Source organism: Eretmochelys imbricata, chromosome 2 (genome assembly GCF_965152235.1).
Source record: "Eretmochelys imbricata isolate rEreImb1 chromosome 2, rEreImb1.hap1, whole genome shotgun sequence".
Lineage (NCBI taxonomy): Eukaryota > Metazoa > Chordata > Testudines > Cheloniidae > Eretmochelys > Eretmochelys imbricata.
Genome location: NC_135573.1, coordinates 185,588,366 through 185,600,648, shown reverse-complemented (window position 1 = coordinate 185,600,648; position 12,283 = coordinate 185,588,366). Strand labels below are relative to the sequence as shown.

General features: G+C 38.1%; 1 protein-coding gene across 15 annotated transcripts in view; it reads right to left on the bottom strand.

Moving 5' to 3' along the window:
- Positions 1-12,283, bottom strand: part of CLASP2 (cytoplasmic linker associated protein 2) — a 276,272-nt gene that overhangs the window by 137,593 nt on the left and 126,396 nt on the right. For all 15 annotated transcript variants that reach the window (XM_077811095.1, XM_077811084.1, XM_077811089.1 and 12 more), the window contains exons 12-15: positions 9,906-10,041; positions 6,120-6,190; positions 4,778-4,837; positions 2,046-2,123 (exon numbers count right to left, since the gene is read on the bottom strand). In XM_077811095.1, the coding sequence (XP_077667221.1) occupies positions 2,046-2,123; positions 4,778-4,837; positions 6,120-6,190; positions 9,906-10,041 (345 nt within the window). The remainder of the gene's footprint in view (positions 1-2,045; positions 2,124-4,777; positions 4,838-6,119; positions 6,191-9,905; positions 10,042-12,283) is intronic.

Here is a 12,283-nt window from a genome sequence, read left to right as displayed (position 1 = left end):
TATTAGGAAAAACTTTTTCACTAAGAGGGTGGTGAAACACTGGAATGCGTTGCCTAGGGAGGTGGTGGAATCTCCTTCCTTGGAAGTTTTTAAAGTCAGGCTTGACAAAGCCCTGGCTGGGATGATTTAACTGGGAATTGGTCCTGCTTCGAGCAGGGGGTTGGACTAGATGACCTTCAGGGGTCCCTTCCAACCCTGATATTCTATGATTCTATGAGTAGCAGTCAATAGAATCTGTGATGTCACAGAATGATCCAGTTTAAGAAACTTTCAGTGAACCAGCAGAATATAAAGGGCTTTTCTCAAAAGGGAATGTTTTTTTTAAATGTTAGTTAAGATTTATGGTGATTTAATTTTGCTTCAGAGTTTGCCTTTGAAGTAAATTATTATTTTGGAAAACAGAAGGTGCTTGAGAAATAACATTGAGAAATACTAGATATTGATTCTGCATTTTAAACAGATGTACTTTTCATGTAATTCAGAATTCATTGCACATTACCCAAATGTAATAGACTGGCCTCGTGGCATTGCAGCAGTGGTCTGCCTTAACGGTCTACAGCCAAACTAAAGCAGCCATCAGAAGTGAATTTAGCCATCCCCAGTTCCATTTATCACAATCAGGTGAGGATTTCAAATCCTAACTGGGACCATTTGAATGCTAACAATAAGTACTGGAAGTTTTATTTTCACTGCTAGGCAAGGTGGTACAGTGGAGAGGCTACAGGACTGCACTCAGGACACCTGAGTTCTATTCCTGGCTCTGCCACTGACCTGCTGGGTGACCTTGGGCAAGTCACTTCACCTCTCTGTGCCTCTATCAGGCAGATGGGGCTCATCCCCCAGCACAGGCAGTTCACCTAGGAGAAGGAAAACTCTGATTTCAAACCAAATGTTCTGTCAGGCCTGGCCAGCTAGTTTGTGAAAATTGTGCCAATCACACATGTTCCATGGGTCTGTACCACCACCGGCTGACAGGCAAAGTAGGAGTAATTTTGTCTTCCCTGCTCAGTGTTCTTTAAATGAAAGCAAGGAAATTAAATGTCACAAAGCTATGTTGATGCACATTATGTTCACAGGTTTAATCTACCAAAAGAAAATAAACTTATGGTTCTTTAAGAAACTCTCACATTGCACACACCGTACATTTTTCAGTTTATATTTAACAGTAACTAGAAATTAAAAGTGTGTGCTATGTGAGGTAGTGCTGCAATAAGGATTTTAACTTTTTCACTTACTAAACTTTGAGCATTTAAATCTGTAAATTTAGTATCTGATGAAGGGTATTTTTGTGCATTTGGTTTTAATGGATTTGAAACAGATTATGAAAAGAGTAGGGGTTGAACACTAGCCTTATCCATTAATTTTCAGTTTTACTTCTTATACTTGTGTTTTATTCTTGTGTAACTGTATGACTCCATATGTGACAAGCAGTGAACCACCTATAGAAAAAAGCATCTTTTATAACAGAAAATAAAAAGCATTATTGTCACAAAGAAGGGCAGATTCCAAGTTAAAACCTTGCATGAAAAAAGGTACCAATGTTAAATGGTCATTTTCATGCTACTTATATGCTTCCTTATTATATTTCAAAGGACTGTTCGTTACCTTTATTGACAAAATATAGATGATAGGTATAATTTATTTTATTTTGTTGTCCCTGCAGAAAACAGGCATAGGAGGATGAGCAGAATTATTTTCTGTTTTAACAAAAGAACTGTTAGTTGTTCAATGATTTTTTGTACTAATGGATGTAAGGGACCGATTAGGCAGAAATACTGATCCACAATACTCCTATTTTACTGAAGTCATCAGATTTTCGAATACAAAAACCAGTAACTGTTCTAAGCTTTACTAAATTAGGTAGGGAGCTTTGCATGGAAACAAATGTTCATTTTGGTATTATATTAAGTGATCAATTTCAACCAGATTATTCAGAGATTAACAGTTAAATACCTTAAGAATACTACAATACATAGACTTCCGTCCCCTTGGTATAAAATGTCGAATCTTTCAACCAAGGTTACAAGTTCACTCAAAATTCTTACTTTCTTGCCTCCACTCTTGCCTCAGCATCAGCATCATGAATGCCCTTCTTGATGGTTTCAACCAAGACAGTTGCATGCCTAGAAGACAAACATATCTCATACTAGTTTTTACTATTACAAATTTAATTATATCAAAGTAATTACATACTTGTTAATTCATTTTCTCTAAGTCATACAGAGTACATATACATTGCAATTAAAAACCCACAGCACCAAGTTTCGGAGCTGGGTCAAATAACTTAGGCTCAAGGGGCTCAAGCTGTAGGGCTAAAAATTGCAGTATAGACATTTAGGCTTGGGCTAGAGTCTGAGCTCTGAGACCTGTCCCCCTCGCGGGGACTCAGAGCCCAGGCTCCAGCCTAAGCCCAAACATCTACACTGCAATTTTTAGCCCCACAGCATGAGTCAACTGACCTGGACCTGCTGCGGCTGTGCCAAAGGTCTTTTATTATACTGTAGACCAACCCACAGTGATCCTGATATTGGGCCTGGACCTTCCTTCTAGCAGATGCAAGTCACGAAAGGCATCAGAGCCATAATGACATAACAATCCCTTTTTAAGATGCACAGATAGGCTGTCAGGCCCCAGCCATTCCTGCTTCGGAAGATGGAATCTGTGCCTGCTTGCTGACTAGGGTTCATTGTTAAAGACAGGTATGCTTGAAAGTACCTTTCAATTTTAAGGAGATGCATGTACAGTAAAGAAGTCAATATATTGAACAGTGATAGAAAATAGGCTAATAAAACCTTCTCTTATCTTGAATAAGTACAAAGATAAAGTGTCTGTCCATTGTATTCCCTAAAAATTAGTTTTTGAATAATCAGTCTTTTGAATCAATCAATCAATTACTGCAGAATAAAAATACCATACTACTGGATTGAAAATGATTATTTACTCAAAAATACTGTACTACTAGTTGAAAGCAAAGAATTCTCATTACTTATAAGTTATCACCACAGTATTAGGAAAGGATGATCTTGCATTTAAGTTATTGGACAAGGATTTAGGAAGTTAGATTCAGTTCCCAGCTCTGCTACAGACTTCCTATGTGACCTTAGGCAAATCATTTAATCGCTCTGTACCTCAGCTCCCCATCTGTGACAAATACTACTTTTCCTACCTCACCAGAGTGTTAATGAGGTTAAATACATTTAAGTCTGTAGATGCTCAGATACTACTGTGATTATGGTGATTAAGTACCTAGCTTAATATGTTTTATTTACATCCTTTCCTGACTGGATTTAAAATCACTGAATATTGTCAGTCAGTATAATACCTATCAAATACTGTCACAGCAAAATAGTGATTTTGTCTTTTCTTAGGGAACTGAGATATATTTTTACCTCTCTGATTCAACATGCTAGCAATACATAGTCTATTGTGTATCACTGAGTAAAGTGTAAAATATTTTCCAGCTCATTTTACTGTAGACTAATCTAGGCCACTGGTGCGTAACATACTTTTCCTTAGAAAAAATATTCAGTCACAGTATTTCCAACATCATGATCCTATTTTGCGCTCTATACAAAAAAGTTGTGTAACTGTTTAGTTTATTGGGAGAGAAGATAGAACAATCTTGCATCTATGCAGCCAAATACACAGATTGTACAACAATACCAATCTGGAAAGCACTTCTGGTAACAACAAGATTGAATTTTGTATTATTTTCTTTTCTTTCTAAGGTTAGGATTAAAATTCCAGAGACACTGTATCATCAGAACTTAATTTGTAACCATTATTTATTGAAGGAATAGTAATAATGTTTTAAAGAGATTACAGGTCCTTCTTGCATCCCCCCCCCCCAAAAAAAAAACCATAGCTAACATCTCAACAACCAAATTACAATTAAAATCACTAGAACATTGATTAATACAAACACTAATGGACGTCCTGAGTTTTCATAATCCGTGCAGGAAAGGCTACAAAAAAACATGGGCCGAGGGCAACAGAGGCCCCGACCACAAAAAAGGAAGAGGGAACACCCCCCACCCGCCAAGCACACGTTTGGACTATAAAATAAATGAAAAGCTAACAAAAAGAAATACTTCATAAAATAATAAACAAGCTCTGTAGCTATATAGCAGATACCACAACACTGTCTCAAGCTGCAAGCAGTTGAGGAGGACCATCACTCCCTATATATACTTGTAATGGCGCATACAGATGAGGAGGTCAAAGGCACGGTCATGAGGGCATGCTGACAAAAAATTTGATGTAAAGTGCATGGGTGTGCACACATGACATACAACACCTCTAGGGACAATAACTTGAAGAAAAATAGGTTCTCTTCAAAATACAGTTGTTTTACTGGAGCATAAATTGATGTTTTCATCACATTAATGCTAAGAGAAACAATAGCCGGGACATAGGTGAGAGGTTTTTCGCAGGAGTGGGTGGGTGAGATTCTGTGGCCTGCGTTGTGCAGGAGGTCAGACTAGATGATCATAATGGTCCCTTCTGACCTTAGTATCTATGAATACAAAATTTAAACAAACCTTTTAATTTCAGGTAAGTATTTGTATACCAGTTCTAAATCCCAAGGTAAGTTTAAACAGCAGCAATAAAACACTGATAGGACAATTCATAAGAGCAAATAGACTTTTACTCTGTATAACTATACCATTTCACAAATTAGTTAAGTGGTCTAGTTGTAGGATTCAAATGAAGGATTTTTCTTTTGAAATTCATTGAAAACTTTTCTAGATGACAAAAAGGAACACTCTGCTCCTACCTTTCCAGTGAATGAGTTTGCCACTCCTGCAGTAACAGGTCTAAAAATTCGAAGGAGCGTCTAAAACAAAATAGAAAAAAAAAATTTTTTAAACCTGCAGTTCTCTACTTTGCTGAAATAATAGGTGATAGCTTTGTTCTTTTTCCTCCTGGAAAATAATAACTGCATATAATAAAATATCTCACACTTAACATACTAGGAAATTGTTTGGCTTCTTATGTTGTAATGGTAGAAAATTTTATTACTTTGCACATTGTTTATATTTTACCACTTATATGCAATCACATTACATTTTAAAAAGCAGAAATGGTTCATATGACCACTTGACATTCAACAGGCGTTACTACAAATACATCTGCTTTAACATGTTTAGCACAAAAGGCCCACCAGCTAAGTCAAATGGCAATTCCCCAGTGAGAAAAATCAACCACACCAAACCTGTTGAGGAGAAGGAGGTTGGTGGGTTTTTGACAAGACAGCAAGTCCTGTTCCTTGTTTGGTAGAATCATCTTTTGTAACAGTCTGTAGCTAGCTGGTGTCTTATAAATTTAAAAGTCCAATCACCAACGCACTGAAAGATGCAAGGAACTTTCCATCTTTTTGTCCCCCTGCATAAACTTCTGACTGCTTCAAGTGGAGGAGGGTCTCTGCTACTCTATCCCTCCCCTGCTCCACAGAAGGGCAGGTCTCACTACTCCGCTGAAGCCCTTCAGGGAGCTGTAAGAGTGGGAGGCAAAAATCTATAATGCTTCTAAGCTGCCCCTTCCCCCATGAATAACCTCTGTGTCTGCCTCTGCTGCTGTTCACAGATTTAGAAAGTAGTGGCATTAGCACAAAAGTGACATAAATTTGATACATTCACGGTTGCTCAGTGGGTTCTGAACCGCAGCAGCAAAACTGACCAGAGTAATGTTAATTTCAGTCTACTGCTGCTTAGGAAATCTATGGCAGCAAAAGCACTGGAGCTCTGCAGTTTTGGAAAAAACTTTATTTATTTACATTTAGGTTCCATTTGGAAGGTTACTTTTGCGTAAAATAAGCTTGAAACTTAAAAGAAAAATGAAAGCTTCAATTCCGCAGAAATTGAAAGTTGAGGCCCCCTCACATATTTGCTAGGGAAAGTTTTTCACTCATTATCAGCATGTGGACAAGTGGCTTACTTTGTTGAATCTCAATTATCTGTAGTGCGTGGTACCATATTAGATAACAGATTTTCACATTATATCTACAGTGACTGCAATAAAAATATACTATTTTGAAGATAATTTTGCTAGTAGTCTATTATAAAATTAAGGAATACAAACTAACAGTTTTAATAATTTGTTATTTATAAAATACTTACCTCCTGACAGCAACTGATTTTGAAGTACAGTTGCTTGTTATTAAAGGTATGAGTCTGGGCACATGGGTATGCTGAAAAAAATCCATAAATGTTATAACACAACATAACCAATGCCAAAAACATTCCTGAAATCAGAGTGCTAAATTTCAAATGAACATAGTAAATAATTTTTCAGCAACAGATAAAATAATAACATTTTAAATCCTATATTTTATTATCAATTGTTTAATCCAAACTTAGAATGTGTGTAAAAGTACTTTCCTAACTAGGTCATGAACATATGTAAAATTAAGATATAAAAAAAATCTAAGGAAAAACATTTTTGACCATAACCCAATTTTCTCATTTATGTAACATTTAGCCACAAAAAGAAACCTTTAAAGGCTCAAATGTACCATATCTGTTTCTCCACAGAAAATCTAAATTGATGTTGCTTCCATATAATTTCAGATATTATTCTAATCAACACCTTTAATGAAACAGCAACAGATACGACAGTGAGGTATACAAGTAAAACATTAAAGCAGAAAAGTAAATGAAGGTACTTTGGAACGTTTTATGGGTATCATTTTGCTAGAATCAAGAGAGGTCATTTTGTTAAAAGATTGAATTTACCTCATTGCCAAATATATAACTGAAGTAATAACTATATGTAATATATCTAGAGCCCTACCAAATTCATGGCTGTGAAAAACATGTCAAGGACCATGAAATCAGACCCTCCCCTGTGAAATCTAGCTATTGGAGGGGGTGGGGGAATGGCAGGGCTAGGGATGCCTCAGCCGGGAGCTCCTACCATTCACCAGGCTCCAGCTGCTAGTCCACCAAGCCAGGGAGGGAACGGGACTTCCTCTTCGCATGCATGGCCGCTCTCGGGGGGAGATCAGACACACCTTCCAGTATCTTACCCAGCTGTAGGAAGCTCTGTGGCTGCTGCCAGCAGCACAGGGCAGATCAGACCCACCTCCACAAATTTCCCCCAGCTGCAGAAAGCTATGTGGCTGCTGCCTTCAGAGCTGGACTCTGAAAGCAGCGCAGTCGTGGAGCTTCCTGCAGCTGGGGGAGGTAACCCAAAGGTGGGTCTGATCTCCCCCCTAGAGCAGCTGTGCAGAGCTAGAGGAAGTCCTCTCCAGCCTGGCCAGGTCTAGCAGCTAGGAGCCCACAGCATGGGCGCTCCCAGCACCACCTCGACGTCCAGGTATCTCCCCCAGCTGCAGGAAGCTGCATGGCTGCTGCCTTCAGAGACCAGTTTTGAAAGAAGGGCAGAAGTGATGGTGGCAATCCGATGATCCCCCTACATCAGCTTTGCGACCCCCCCCCCCCACACACACAACCCTCTTTTGGGTCGGGACACCCCAGTTACAACACCATGACATTTCAGATGTAAACAGTGAAAATGTGAAACTGAACAATTTAAAACCCTCTGCCCATGAAACTGATCAGAATGGACCATGAATTTGGTAGGGTTGTAAATACATCCCATGTAAAAGTAAATTAACCTATTAAATGCATATGAAAATATTCAAGACAGTGCCTAATAAAGCATGCAGAAGTGTAGCATAAAAAGTGAACTGTTATAAATAATATAAAGACTGCATGGCCTTTTTTAAACTGTATTATCAGCAACCCATTCAGTGCATGGTATTTTTTTCCCATAGCTTGTGAATGTGACACATGACCATGTGAACCTCTCATAACAGCAGGATTCTACTCAGTTTTCAATGCACTGCCTACTTTCAACATTAAAAATATAGAAAACTACACAGACATAGAAAATTCCAGAACAGCAACTGATTTGTTGTATTTTTCACTTAACATTGACTTTTAAAAATTAATATCAATTCATTAGTACTTTGTACTGTTTTCATCAATGAATAAGGGCATGTGATCAACATATAAGGCATGTGGTAATGAGACTCTACTGGGGAAGGAACACGATGTTTTAAATAGAGGCAACAACCTTGTTTTACACTATTTGGTCTCTAGAGCTATTTACATCATGACACAGGCCTTTCAGAAAAATGCATTACAGAGGAATTAGAAAAATGCACAAAATTATTTAGGTAATCAAATATTTCTGAAATACATGGAACATTGGCCTAGGGCTTCCTTTAAACTGGACTTCAACATTGCATTAATAAGACAGCTTTAATGTTGTCCACAGATACATTTATTTTTAACAGAATCCCACTTCAACAGCTTAAACACTGGAGCCAGTGCTCAACTACCTGAGCTAAGTCCCACCTCTCTGGTGGTGGAAAAGATTCCTCACCCTGATGTCCACTCTTGCCATGATCTGCTTCTACTGGTTTTCAAAGGGAAAACAGACTACACTAAGCACTGACAAGGCAGGGAACAGGAAACACAATGAAAGGGCAAACAAGACTGGAGGTGGGAGTAAATCTCCTTAAGCCCATTCAGTGACTGAAGCTGCTGCAGAATAAGTGGGATCTCTCACTAAGAGCACAAGACACGAGTACCCCAGCATCTACGCTGGCAGCCAGCTGTTTTTTAGGAGGTGTTCGAAGTGTTAGCTTTGACCTATTAAGTCCTAAATAGCCTGGGACCTGCCCCGACAGATCACAACCCCCTCCCAATACCCTACCGCCATGAATAATATCAGTCAAGGTGCTTGACCCTTCGTGATTACAGAGGCAAGCCAGAGGGTAGGGTGTTTTCTGTGAGGGTCCTTTGGCTCATTTCCAGTGTCTGGTACAAAAGAGCTCAAATTTGCTGACCTTAAAGGCACACTGCAAAAGCTATCTGTTTGATAAGGCTTAGGGGCACACTGGGATGGGAATTATTTGACTGTCAAATTTATTACCTGGTATGTTATCATCTGTTATTCTTATGTGGACGTAAGTTTAAGCATGGTCATAAGCTTTTTCCCCCATTAAATTGCTATAAGCAAATCATTGGTTATATTCACTTTTTGCATCTTACCCCCTGACACCTAACTAGCCTGATATATAGTTTGGCTTCTGTGAGCAACCAGAAATAATTATTTTGGGGTGTACAGACACCCCAACTCATGCCATTGTAACTGGAAAAACTACTCCCTCCTCCTCTCCCAATTGTGCAGTTAGACATCCCAGAATGCTCTGGAAGACCACCACCCATGGTCCTTAGCACAAGCAGTTGTTCCTTGGGTTCTAACAGACAGCTGCCCAGGATGTCCCAGAATACTCCATGCTTAGGAAGAGTACTAGGTGTGGATGCCACAGAAGCACTTGTAGCTAGTTAAGCTGAGTGGATCTCTAACAGTTTACAAAAACAAACAACCCCAGCTCCAGCTGTAGTGTGGATAAGCTCAGTGTAAAATAGTAAGTACTACTTGTAAAAGCTAAAGAGGGTCAGAGCTTTTTATATATAAACTATAGACAGTCCGATTTTTTTTATTTAAATAAAATGGATGTTTTGATTACTAGCGAATCCACAGTTTAATTCACTTTGCCATTCCCTCAAGATAATGTTATTTCTTGGTATACACTTAACAGATAGCCCAGCCTCGCAAAACAGTCATGAAAATGCACTTGCCCTTCACAATATCTCCTCGCCCTCCCTTTACCATGATGGTGGTGATGGATGATGAATAAAGACATTTTGTTCATCTGTCAAAAAAATTACTTGTCCAGGGCAAAACTTACAGTTCAGTCTTTAAAACAATGACTATGTAAATATGGAATATATATTAAACTGGCAACAGATTTTTGCTAGGAGTGACTAGCTGAGTAGAGTTACTTTTTATCAAACAAATCCATAAAATACCATCAGAGGAATACCTACACGAATGACAAATCTGATTGCAGCACAGCCAGAAGTTGCCATAACTTTGGCGCTGTTAGGGACCAGATTAAAAAGAGTAGGCACAATGGCTTCAGCCCCATGGTCAAACTTGTTTCCCAAAACTGTTGAAAGATGACTGTTCAGGAAATGAAATAAAATTAGTTAATAAAAATAATTTTATGGCCTCAAAATAAGAAATGGAAAGTTAATCACACATTTTAAAGACTGATTTTTCCAAACAATGGAATTCATGGAATTCATGAACACCACATTGTTTACCTTGCAGACAACTTGAAAGTTTAAACATTAATAAGTAATTTTCTCTCTCAGACTTAGGCTTCCTCACAATTAAGATTACATATAAAATATCACATTTTAAAAACTTGAAGTTTAAATGTGTACAGTTACTTAGGACTTACAGTGTTATTTTTGTTTCTCACCATACCATGACAGTATAAACTTGGAAAACAAAACATTCATGTGACTATTCTCAAGGACATAAAGCATTCATTGTAAATGCAATATATTAAAATTGAAATCTAAAAGTAATTTAACACAGTATTTATTCTAATGACATTAAGTGACATTTTGAGTTCACATAATAATTTATCCTGCCACAGGCAAACTATAAAATGTGTCATAGTTACCCATGCATGAAATCTGCAGTCCCTCCCCATCTCATTTATTCAAGGGTTGTGGCCATAAGTTCAGAGTAGATGATGATTTCCATACTCATAGCAATTTAACTCTCCACTGCTCAGAGTAAAGGTTTCACCAGTGCAGAGCAAATGCAAGATGCGCTTGTAATCAGAAGCAAGTGACATGCTGAGTACCAAAGGGTTAAATAATGTATTTTGTGAAGACGCATTTAAAAGGAAGAGTGTCTGTCTACTCTGTGGTAAAATATGGATTTTTTTTTCTTAATTTGTTGAGGGAAAGCCCCCAGCACCACAGAAAAAAATGTTTATTTCTGTTTGTGCATCTCTGAGAATACCATGAACATTAAATTAGGGCTGTCAAGCAATTAAAAAAATTAATTGTGATTAATCGCACTATTAAACAACAATATTTATTTTAAATATTTTTGGATGTTTACTACATCTTCAAATATATTAATCTCAATTACAACACAAAACAAAGTGTACAGTGCTCACTTTATTTTTGAATACAAATATTTGCACTGTAAAAAAAAACAGAAATTTTTCAATTCACCGCATACAAGTACTGTAGTGCAATCTCTTTACCATGAAAGTTAAAATTACAAATGTAGACTTATGTACCAAAAAATAACTGCATTCAAAAATAAAACAATGTAAAACTTTAGAGCCTACAAGTCCACTCAGTCCTACTTCTTGGTCAGCCAATCACTAAGACAAACAAGGTTGGTTACAATTTGCAGGAGATAATGCTGCCTGCTTCTTGTTTACAATGTCACCTGAAAGTGAGAACAGGCATTCGCATGGCAGTGTTGTAGCTGGCGTTGCAAGATATTTACATGCCAGATGCACTAAAGATTCATATGTCCTTTCATGCTTCAACCATCATTCCATAGGATGTTTCCATGCCGATGATGGGTTCTGCTTGATAATGATCCAAAGCAGTGCGGACTGACGCATGTTCATTTTCATCATCTGAGTCAGATGCCACCAGCAGAAGGTTGATTTTCTTTGTTGGTGGTTGGGTTCTGTAGTTTCCGCATCAGAGTGTTGCTTTTTAAAGGAGTACTTGTGGCACCTTAGAGACTAACCAATTTATTTGAGCATAAGCTTTCGTGAGCTACAGCTCACTTCATCGGATGCATACTGTGGAAACTGCAGAAGACATTATATACACAGAGACCATGAAACAATACCTCCTCCCACCCTACTCTCCTGCTGGTAATAGCTTACAGTGTGTATGATTGTATGTGTATCATACACATTGTAAGGAGAGTGATCACTTTAGATAAGCTATTACCAGCAGGAGAGTGGGGTGGGAGGAGGTATTGTTTCATGGTCTCTGTGTATATAATGTCTTCTGCAGTTTCCACAGTATGCATCCGATGAAGTGAGCTGTAGCTCACGAAAGCTTATGCTCAAATAAATTGGTTAGTCTCTAAGGTGCCACAAGTACTCTTTTTCTTTTTGCTTTTTAAAGACTTCTAAAAGCATGCTCCACACCTCATCCCGCTCAGATTTTGGAAGGCACTTCAGACTCTTAAACCTTGGGTTGAGTGCTGTAGTTATTTTTAGAAATCTCACATTGGTACCTTCTTCGTGTTTTGTCAAATCTGCTGTGAAAGTGTTCTTAAAATGAATAACGTGCTGGGTCATCATCCGAGACTGCTATACCATGAAATATATGCAGAATGCGGGTAGAACAGAGCAGGAGACATATAA